The sequence below is a fragment of the Zalophus californianus genome, chromosome 14, assembly GCF_009762305.2.
Source record: "Zalophus californianus isolate mZalCal1 chromosome 14, mZalCal1.pri.v2, whole genome shotgun sequence".
NCBI classification, from domain to species: domain Eukaryota; kingdom Metazoa; phylum Chordata; class Mammalia; order Carnivora; family Otariidae; genus Zalophus; species Zalophus californianus.
Genome location: NC_045608.1, coordinates 79,340,241 through 79,351,779, shown reverse-complemented (window position 1 = coordinate 79,351,779; position 11,539 = coordinate 79,340,241). Strand labels below are relative to the sequence as shown.

Genomic DNA, 11,539 nt, shown 5'->3' with positions numbered 1-11,539 from the left:
ACTGTCTTATTGATTCATACCAATGCTCCTGTTTCCCCCCAACATGTAGGTTATAGGCTAGCTCCTTTACCTGTTAACAAAGCAATGGCTGAATAATTTTACAGTTCTCTTGCCTAACCTGATCACATTCTGCCTTCTGTCTGGTGGTGATAATGTTTTCTTTTCAGAGGGACCAGCATTTCTGGTAAACTGTGGCAGTGGAAAGGAAATTTTAAAACTCATTTGGAGGAAGAGTCTCTTTCAGCTTAGAGTGTGAGCTGAAATGGATCTCTTATTCTGTGCTTCTCTCACACTTCCTGTATCACACCATTAAACATCCTCCCAGGGACCAGAAGCTCCGGGAGATTGTTTAATCACTTCATGCCCAGTATCATGGGTACCACATTTGCAGGATGCGGGGCATGATAACCTCCTGTGGTTAGGATAACAGCTGTTCCCAGTTCTTAACACATGCAATACAAAGTGAAATAGTCACAAAATTATCCTCAGGGCTAGTGACAGAAAGGAAAAATGTTATAGGGGTTAATTTTCTCACATTCAAATAACTGGTATGTTGTAGAGGCTGGTTTGGACTCAAGTTCATGCTTGCTTGCTTTCTTTGCTAAGTTTATTTTTATATCACACCTTACCCTCATAGAAGATGTGTGAGAGCTGCTTTTCATGGGAAGAAAGGGTTAGTCTACTGAAGTTTGATGATAAGAATTTGCTTGGCTGTTAGTGTACCATGTAATAGACCATAAAACACGTCCTTCTGGCTCCTGGACCCTCATGAGCCTTCTCACACACTTCTGCCAAACTGTCCTTTATACTGGGGGGAAAAAAAAATCACACATTCTATGGATGGGATGGGCTCCAGTGCAAGTGGGCTGATAATCTAATCTTCCTGTGTTTGAGAGAGAGTGGCCATACAACAGAGGTTCTCAAAGTCTGATCCCTGGACCAGTGGCATCAGCACGACCTAGAAACTTGTTAGAAATGCAAAATGCCCCAGATCAGATGAATTGGAAACTCCAGGGCGGTAGGGGCCAATAAGCTATTGTTTAACAAAGTGTTCTAGGAGATTCTGACACCCATTAACATTTGAGAACCATTTTTATAAACAAGACCCACAGAAAACTATCTTGTTCACAATCAATTGTGGGGCAAGGAAAGATGAATAAAATATGGTCCCAGCCTTCTGTGAACTCACCCAGTGTTGGTGAGGTGTACAGATTTCGTATATATTTGTACACGTTTGTACATATTTGATTTGCCAATAGACAGAGATAAAAGTAGCATAGTGGCCTGTCTTTTGGCGGCTATGTGGAAAACCCTCTCACAAAATGAAAAATACGGCACAATTCACCGTTACATCATTGATATCATCAAGCCATCCTTACTCCTTTCAGAGGTGGGGGGCTGAAGACGGTTCATGAAAAGCTTAACAGTTGGAACCACAACATTCGTGTGTTCAGCGACCAGAAAAGAATGCACAGTGTCATACTTCTCTACTGCTGCCTTTGCCTTATGAATCAGCTCCAGCCCCAAGAAACCTGAGGCTAGGTCAAGATCACAAGGCCATCTTTGTGCTCCGCAATTAAACAAATGTGCAGTAGACTTCTCCTTCTATTTAGCTTTTATTAAAAGAAGTGCTAGGGTACTGAGATGCAGTACATCATATTTATTACCAAAATTATTAACAAATATACAAAACTTATACATGTAATTTTCTTACATCCATTTATTCTCTATAATACCGATTTTTGTTCAAGTAGGTTATCTACAGTATGTAAACATCCCTTGGATTGACCTCACACAGATTAGGAAAGCCCTCTAACGCAGGCTTTTATCAGATACTTCTTTTTATTTGGCTTTCATTTGTAGCATCTAATCTTCACATTTGGCACATGGAAGAGACATCTACAGTGCAAAAGAGGCAGATTTTCTGGTTTCGTTCTGAACAATTTTGCAGGGGCGCAGTTAAAGAGCCAAGAGAACAGAGCACTCTAACTTGATGGAGCTGGATTCGTTGTAATGCCAACGACTCTTGGTTCAGCCATTAAACTTGAGCACAAAGTCAATGCCTCTTCCTTCTCCCACCCCCACCCCCCAGTCATGCAAGGCCGATTCGCCTTAACCTCGTCTCAAAAGGGTTAAAAGAAATTCCATCCATCCCAGGACAAGTAGGTTAATTTCACAGAGTAACAATTTTTCAGTGTTCTTTTGTGTGGGTTGGTTGTGCGGTTGGATGAGCCAGCAAAACACTTAAATGGAGAGAAAAAAAAAAAAGGGAGGAAAAACGAAAAAGGACACGAGAGTCAAACTTCCCTTCGGTTGCCACCCGTGTATGTAAGACCAGAAACTCTTCAGTGGTGGCGAAGTGACAAAATGACAAAGGCCTTGGCGAACGGGGGAGAAAAGCCAAGCTCGCCATAACTTCACGAGCCCTTGAATACAGTGTCACAAAAATGAAAACGGAAAAAGGAAAGAAAGGTAAGTGGAGTGTCTGCCCCCCTCTTCCTGCGTTTCCTTTTGGTTACTTAACTTAAGGTAACCAAGTAAAGCTGATCCCGAGAGAGCTCTCTCCGCCGCTCACCCCCTTCCCACTCTCCAGCACAGTGTTGCTCACGTGCTCGGCGGCACCGTCCGCGAGCCTGGCGAGCGTCCGCCCAGAACGTCTGGGTTGGGACGCGCGCCTGCTTCCCGGCTTCCGTCACCACAGGGGCGCGGGCCCCTCCGACGCCCCGTAGAGCTCCGCCAGCTTCCGGAAGCGGGGCCCCCAGTCCGTCAAGAAGTCGAAGCTTTGCTCCGAGTCCGACGTGGCCGACTGCAGGGAGCTCAGCGACCCGGCCACGGAGCCGTCCCCCTCGAACATGTACGTCTGCAGGGAGTCGAAGGGCGGGGCCCACAGGTCCGTGTCGGCCTCGTAGAGCTTGGCCAGCACGTAGCTGTGGACCGTGCTGTTCACGGCGCACGTCTGAGGCACGTAGCGGGAGAGGCTCTCAATCTCGGGCAGCATGTCCTGCCGCGTCTTGGGGGCGCCTCCCCCCTGCGCCTCCCGGGGGTTCCACATGGCCGCGATGTCAAAGGCCTCGGTGTCCTCCTCGCCGCCGCCCTCGTCATCGTAGCGGACGATGTTCTCATGGATGTTCTCCTCGTCGTCAATGATGTACGGCTGCTTCCGGTGCCGCCTCAGGGACAGAATGAGCAGCACTAGCACTGCCGGAAACAAAGACCGGATCTTTACCCGCGAGACCTGGCTGTGTGTGCCCTGACTTGAAGGAGCTATGATTAACCGCAGGTACGCGAAGAGTTGAGGGCTGAACTCAGAGACAGCATTTGGACATTTTAAACCACAGGGTCTACCTGGCGCTTACTCCTTCTGTGCGGCCAGATGGAGGCAAATGAAGCCCTGTATTTTTTTCCAGGTGGTTCAGTTAGAAGAGGTTGCATAAAAAGTCTCTCTGCATCAGCTGGCTGCTTTAAAGTTGCGTGGGTGTCTGTGTACACCCGCCCAGACACCCCGGAATGAAATCCCATTTAGCTAAGCACACAGCGCTACGGCCCGCCCTGGAGTCTATGCTGAGGATCAGACAATGTCTTCTGACCACAGGAGGACGAGTATACCTTTCTGATAATGTGGAAATCGTGTTACATAGGTGGAATCCTACTTCTTTTTTACATTAGTCTCTTAGTAGGATTCTACTCTGTAAATATAACCACATATTAATACGTATGCATAGAGACACATAGGCTAAGTATGAGTCAGAGTCTTAATCCTTTTATACCTCTTTCAAAAAACAAGCGGGTATAAGTGATCGCTGTTTCCCAATAGACTCCGATTCCTCAGAAAGCCTTCTGTTAGGTGGTTGTGACTCTCTGGATCCAGTGATGTTCATGGAAGGGAGGGAATGAGCAGGGACATTTTATGTGATTCATCATGTTATCAGAGAAGCACCAGACGGTTAGATGTGCCCTTGCAGGTTTGGATAAAATTTTATCCCAACAAATGTATTTTTTTTCCCAGAATGTGTTCACTGGGGTTTAAAGGAGAGAGAGAGATAATCCCGTTGAACTGTTTATCTCTGTGACTGAAAATGTTTTCCAGGAAGTGTGTTGAGGTTTTAGCTGTAGAACTGCTATTGATTTTTTTTTTTTTCCTGATGTGCTTTGTTACACCTAGTGAACAGTAACAACTCGACAACACTAAAAATGAAACTGCAGTTTACCAAGGGGGACAAAAATGGAGTTCAGTCTTAAGCCTAGTAAAATTATGAACTGACTTAAAAAATTCACAGTAATGATTTAAAAAATTTGAATGTAGAATGTGCTTTTTGTAAATTGCAGTTAATGATGTTAATACCTAGTATTTTCCCAAATAGCTTGGGTGACAAAATGCACACACAGGAAACAGTTACATACTCTCGTATATTTTCTCTGTGTGCCAAAATCCGACCCATGGACTGCCTGATTGTGGGATTTCAGAGAAGTGGACTAATAGGGCTCTAAGGAAGTGGGAGCTTAAACTGGGTGTGGGAGGCTGGGGTGTGATATGGATGGATGCAGGCTGGACAAATGAGATTTTAAGTGAACATGCTGTGTTTGTGGGTTTCGGTAAACAGTTACTAAACTCAAATATTTTTAGGCACTGTGCAAAACAATAGAGAAACAACATTGAATATGACATGATTTTTGGTGTTACATACTTGTAATCTAAGGAGATTATAGACACTGATGATTACTACAAGTCAGGCAGTGATAAGGGCTATCCTAGGGTTATAAGTGTTGCAAAGAGAATACAGAGGCAGGGCTGGGTAATTCCTCCTAGGGGACTGAAAAACCTTCACACAGATGATATTGGAATGGTAGGGGTGGTATTTAAGAAAATGCTATGAAGCAAAATTAGAAAAGTCTTTGGATATCTGCTGGAAAGAATTCTGATGATAGAGAATTAGGCAGTTTATAGAACTGGTCCATCTTACATTTATCTTACAAATATCTTATTTTTTAGATAATCTGATTTAAATAACAAGTATTGGGTAATGCCCTGAAAATCAGATTCTGGGAAACGTGGTCCTATTCAACTGAAAGTCTTCCCTGACGAAGAGAATCCGTTCTAGGGATGTTTGTTCTTTAGGTATTACGGACACAGTTCATAGGGCCTATGAGATTTTCTAGGAACTAGATATATACTAGAGACATGAAGAAAAAAAAACCCTATAAAGTCAAAATTAGTATGTTTATTTAATTGTCCACAAAATGTATTTTGTTGGCGAATCAGCTATAATTCAATCTTACTCAGTTTTATGAATTATATTTTATTTAGGATGTGCATTCTTAGAAATAAGAGAGCCTAAAACTATGAGGATTTTATATAAAGTTGCATATAAAGCTCTGCTCGGTTTAGCTCCTGAAAACCGTCTATTTATTCTGTGCAATTCAAAAGATAAGACATAAGGGGTTTGGGAGGCACAATATAAATTGCCCCTTGCACACCATTTCTAGCGTGAGAGCCTCTCTGTGCCAGTCTTTTTAAATCAATCTTTCTGTAACGATGGCTTTTTCTACTCTTTATGGGCAAGGGTGAACTTATAATGTAGACATTTTCCAAAGATAGAAGTAGGAACAGCCAGGCTGGAAATTTCTCCAAGGAGCTAGTTTCTTTAGAGGCCACTTGTAGTTTATACCCTGTTTTGCACTCAAGGACTCCCGACGCCATCTTATGGACATTCCGGGAATTGCAGGAGGGTGTTGTTAATGAAGACCGGGACCAGAAAGCGTAACGATTCTCTGGTCCAGGGATCTGAGGATTTAGAAAAGTTACTTATTTATATTACTTCTCTCTTCATACAGCATTGAACTAAAACAACAAAATCAAACCACATGTGGTATTTGTAAATATTTTTTGAAAGGCATATTTTACAGACCTACCTAGAAATTCAGTCAAGTGCTGACATTTTGCAGTCAGGACCTTTCTTTCTTTGGTCTGACTCAGTCTCCTGGTGCATAGGTAAACCTGGGATCAAGGGGTTCTGTGGATATCTGCATGTCTATTCTAATTTAAATCCCCAGGGCTGTATTCTTTTCCTTCGTAGAATGCTAGGATTTCTTTCATATTGAATGATACTATTATCTAAGTCTGCTTTTTTTCTAAGCAAAATATGTGTGCAATGAATGAATTCAATCAGAAGAGTTGGGATATGTGCACAGATATTTTTGGTGGTTTCCAGAGTTAGTTTAGGTGTTTCGTTGTTTGTTTTTGAGTGTTGAGTTCAAAAACGATTGCTCGAATAGCCTTATGTACAAGGGAGGTGGGTGGCTGCCTTGTTGTATGATTTGAGCAGAGGACTAAAGGATCTTTTCCCTCACTAATGCTCTCCCACCAGCCTGTCAGCACATCTTTTTATGTCACCAGCAGCAGCACACTGGCCCTGTGTAGTCACTGCTCCTTGTTAGATGGCCACAGGGCCTCGGAGGGGTGCTAATGCCCCCAAATAGCTTATTCTCCCAGATAGCCACGGGGTTCAGTCTGTCACTTCTTTCAGGTCTCTGCTCAAAGGTCTCATCAGGGAAGCCTTCCCTGACCACCTTGTTTAAAATGGCACCTACCCTTGTCTCCTGTCCCTTCGGGATAAGGGTATCCTCCTTCTCGTCTCTGTAACACCTACCACCTCCAGAATTTGGGGGATGAACCTTTAGGAAGAGAGCCTTACCGCTCAGATACAGGGATGCACACTGTAGGGTCGGCCTGCATTTCACTTCTGGCTCTGCCTCTGACACTTGGCTTTGGGCCTGTCACTCTCTCTTTGTGATTTAGCTACTACTTAATCTGAAATGAAGGGATTAGAAGAGGTGTTTATCATATCCTCCCCAAATTGTCATGTTGATTCTGTGGTGTCAAAATGAACTTGCTTTGCTTGAAGTAAGCTTCGTGAAGGCTGGGTCGTGTCTGTCTTATTAATCCCAGCACCTCGAATGGTACCCCGGCCCATAGTAGATGCTTGATAAATGTATTTGCTTTGGTCTGGCCAAAGAGGCCATGAGTTCCTTGAAGGAAGGGACTATCTTCAGTTTCTTTATTCTTTCCCCGCCTTACTCTACCACCTTTTCGATAAGCATGGTGTAGAAAACCAGTTCTGAGCAGTGTTAGAATGGTAGCTGAGTAAGCACTTGTGGGACCCCACAGAAGAGAACAGAGGCACCTGCTCACCTAAGAGGACAAAGATGCAGGCCAGGATGGCGATGAGAGCGCCCCGGCTCAAACTGACGGGGAGCATGTAGGCCTCAGGGCTGCAGGAGAGGACGTGGCCGAAGTCGTCGCAGCTGCACACCTGGATGGTCAGCGTGCCCGTGCTGCTCAGCACCGGCTGCCCGCTGTCTGCTATCAGGATGGGCAGGTGAAAGACACTCTGCTCCTGCTGCCGGAAGCCAGACCTCCTGGTGAGAATCCGAGCAGTGTTATCTGAAGAAGACAGGGATTCCAGGGTTGAAAAAAGGGAGAGGAAAAGTGGGAGGGAAGAAGACAATGGAAGAACCCACAAGTGAATTAATTTCTTGGATTGAGGAGAGCAGGAGGGCAGGGATGGGAGGTGGGAAGGACAGAGAGGGAGCGGCACACGTTCCCTGGAGGCAGTCAGCTTCAGCCACCTCTGCTTTGTCTGGACCAGCATTTGAATTCAGAAACCATGGATTTTTGATTTTTGCTCGCTTCTAGGCAAAACCCTGAGGGTAGGAGAGAAACCCTTTTTGAGAGTCTCTTTTACCCTTTGTGACATAAAGTGCCCAGGGCGAACTGTTAGACTTCAGATCTAACTGAAATGTTCTTGTGAGAGCTTGATAGGAATGAACAATCACTGGCCACTTGTGGTCCCTGTTTGTGTGCCTCCCCTCCCCCCTCATCAGCTTTCCAAGGCCCTGGGGCTGCTTTGTGCCTCCAGGAAAAGAATGCTGAGGAGCCCACTTGTGGCAGATTGCTTTTTTTTGCCACTTTGGCTGGAATTCACGGCTTTTGCTGTTTTCTTTTATTCCTCTCAAACTCGGTCACCAACTACTGTGCTTTCTGAAGAACCTGCTCATTTAGCAGAAGCTTATTTGAAATCCCCTAATCACGTGATACACCCTGTTACTTCCCCCTACTTGTGGTCTGAGGTGACACAGTAAGAACTTGTAGAAATTCATTCCTGATCAGCAATACTAGTTTTTTTTTTCCCCTCCAGCTTTAAAGAGGAGTAGCAAAATTATTTGATGTGTTTCCACAAAGGTGGGGTGTGTGTGTGTGTGTGTGTGTGTGTGTGTGTGTGTGTGTGTGTGTGTGTGTATGTATGTGTGTATGTGTGTATTTATATTTATGTCTGCCTAATGTAATGTTCTGGGATCTTTTATTTTTTTAATTTGTGTTTTCAGATTTCTTCCAGTGGGTTTGAATTATGTGTCATATTTTTTGCAAAGTTCAGATCATTTTCAATAGAGGAAAAGGTTGAGAGATGTGATAGGACATGCAAGCAGTGACTCTCAGAGCTAACATCAACATGGAAGGTCCTCTGGATGTGGTTTACATTTCACAAGGAAGAGTCTAGAACTTCACAAAAACTTCTGAGAGCCTAACCAAAGTAAACATTATTAATTATCAGTATTTCTGGTTCTCCTTCCCTTCTTGGACATAATAAAGGATTATACTTTTCTACCCTCTTGAATTTTGGCGTGTCTGTATGATTTGCTTTTCATAATGAAAAATGAGCAAAAGCGATTTGTGTCACTTCAGGCAGAAGCATGTAACAGCTGATATGTGTTTCTCTGTGTTCTCGTGCCTTGGTGTGATACTGTACAAGAACGTTTATGATGGAGAGCCAGGCAGCCTGGGACACTGAGCTACATGGACATCAGCTGTCCTTGTTGCTCAGACGCGCGGTTGGTTTTATGTGAGCAAGAAATTTATTTTAGGTGTGTTAAGCCACTGGAATTTTGGAGTCATTTGTCCTGCAGCATCGGCTTGCAGCATCGGCTAGCCTATTCTGATGAATACGTTATCCCTTCATTCACTTTTCCACTTTCTCCTTGCCCTGCCTTTTCACAATTAGCAGTGACTGTTTACTGAGTGCTTATATGCACAGCAGCTCATTTAATTTTCACATTTGATGAGATAGTGATAATCTGACCCTTTTACAGGGGGTAAGTTAAGCCCTAGAGAAATGATATAATTTGTTCAAAATTACTAACTTAGTAGCAGAGCTGAGATTTGAACTCTGGTCTCTCTGACTCCCAAGTATACGTTTCTTCCATTTTGCTGTGTAAACTGCTTATTTGGTGTAGTGATATTGACTCTTGAAAATTATCCAGCCAATGGAAATCCTTTCTTGCTTTGGTACAGGCCCCTTTCTTCTTGTATTTGCTTCTCTGTGGAGGAAGATAGCAACTGGTGGCCACCCTGAGGATTATATTTTTCTGTTTTTCCAGATTGAGCTAAGTGCTATTAATTCTGTTCCACAGTGTTAATTTTGTTTTTCCAGAAACCAGGTTTTTCTCAAACAGCAATCTGTTATTTTTTATTTTTCAGTGTAATTGAGGCTAGGTTGTAAGACTTAGAAAGCTTGACCAGAGCTGAATTGCATAAAAGTATTACATCATGTTTCTTGATCTCAGAATTATTTAAGGTTAAAGAAAAAGAAAAAAGATCAGAGCATCGCCTTGTTGAATTTCTTCTTAGAAGGATTCTGGCCACTTGCAGAGTAGCCACTTGCAGAGTTTTTGTTGAATATGATCAGTAGGGCTTCCTATTTGGAAACAATATTTGTTTCCAAGGTAAGACAAAACTTCTTTCTGTGTGTGTGTGTGTGTGTGTGGCTAAAACAGGCTTCATCTTCTAGTCCCAGCCTTAATGCTTGCTCACTTTCTGATTGTGGGCCATTTGCTTTCTTTCCTTATTTATTAAGCGAGGCAGTGAGAATCAGAGGGATTAGTAACTTCCTCACAACCTTAGAGGGTTATTATAAATATCAAATAAAGCAAAGTATGGGAAAATGTGTTTGAAACTGCAAAATGCTTATATACACACAATCCTTTTAATAATGCTTCAGGAATTAGGAAGAAAAAAGTAAGAAACTCTCTGCTTGAGATAGTGCCTTGTTGTGTTCATAAAAGGATATCATGTTTTGGGCATGGGAGTTGGGGTCCTGACAGTGGATCCACCAAATCAGATGTTGGTCAATTTTTTAATGAGCCTCCGTAGAAAATACTCATGGGATAAATTGTCATGAGGAGATTAAGAGTTCATTCTTCTGTTGAAGATGTGTGCTGACTTTCGTTTTGGAAAACCTTCCCAGAAATGAGTCATTTCTTTTTATAGTATCATGTTCCAGTGGCCCATCTTTTTAAAGCATTGGCTCCGTGAATTGGTGTCCAAAGTCATCTTTAATAAATTTGCAGCATTTTGCTGCATATTGTTTCTGTGTTGATTCTGACAAATATCAGAGTGAAGGAGTAGAGTGACACTTGACTGAAAATTTGAAGAAACAGTATAATGTATTATCTCCCCAACCCCCTGCACCCCTGGTTTCCTGAGGGGGCTGAAACCACTTTTTGTAGGAAGGATTTCCCTGTGAAGCAGATAAAGGAATAGTTCAAAATTTGACCCAATAAGAAGATCGGGATGTTTAATTGTAGTACTTCTGTTGTTATGATTTATATTACCCTCCCTTCTAGAATTATCAGAGTGATTTTATGGTAACATGTAGGAGGTTAAAGGAAAGACTTGGAGGAATGTTTTCCATTTAAAAGAAAACAGGTTTAGTAGTCTCAAGTGTTAATGGCAGGATATCATGTGGGGTGAAATTAATACTTTAAGTCTCAAATAATTGATGTTTGAGACTAAGACCAGGCAGGCCTAATCATGACATTGTTACCCTTTGTTTAGATAGTTACACAGTGACAATTCGTATTTTAGAATTGGAATAAGAATGAGGCTAGTAGAGACCATGGGAGTGACGGCCTCTCTCCCCAAGGTCAGACAGCAAGTAGCAGAGTTAGCAACAGAGGGGGGTTCACTTGGCAGATTTAAATGATTTTTTTTCTGATCTTTCTTTGAAAATAATTTGATGAGAGAAGTCCCTCCTTTTCCCATCTCTGCCCAATGAAGAGTATGCTAGGTCTGTACATTTCTTAGCCAATCAGAATGCTTATTGGAAAAGAGGGGTCTAGAATTCCATTCCAGCGAAGTGGTAGTGGGGAGTGCTTTCTGGAATAGGGAACCCCACCTGGCTCTGTCTTTTTAAAATCATTCTGAAGTGATAAGGTTGTTTCAGTGCCAAAGCTACACTTGGTGATCCTATGTTTGTCCTTTGTCATTGTAGCCTTTCTCTCCCTTTTGTTCTGGGAGCTTTTCACTGTTCTCCCCTTTGATGCTTGCTCAGAAACGTTCCCTCAGGTTTTTCTCTTTATCTAGTTCAATTTCTATCATTTTTCTCAGATTCTTCCGATAGTTATAGAGCATACAGGCATGGCTGTTATCTGTGGGAATGAAGGAAGGCTTTTGCCTGTGTGCCTGGCACGCCGTCTCATACAGAGC

The 11,539-nt window shown here is 43.0% G+C and overlaps 1 protein-coding gene across 4 annotated transcripts in view; it reads right to left on the bottom strand.

The window, feature by feature from the left end:
• Positions 1-1,607: 1,607 nt before the first annotated feature.
• CDH20 (cadherin 20) overlaps positions 1,608-11,539 on the bottom strand; it is a 204,615-nt gene continuing 194,683 nt past the window's right edge. For 2 of the 4 annotated variants that reach the window (XM_027577078.1, XM_027577079.1), the window contains 2 exons: positions 7,190-7,441; positions 2,693-3,198 (listed from right to left, as the gene is read on the bottom strand). In XM_027577078.1, the coding sequence (XP_027432879.1) occupies positions 2,693-3,198; positions 7,190-7,441 (758 nt within the window). Of the gene's footprint in view, positions 3,199-5,237; positions 5,783-7,189; positions 7,442-11,539 lie in introns of those variants that run through there. The other 2 variants (XM_027577077.1, XM_027577080.1) reach the window with 2 other exon arrangements.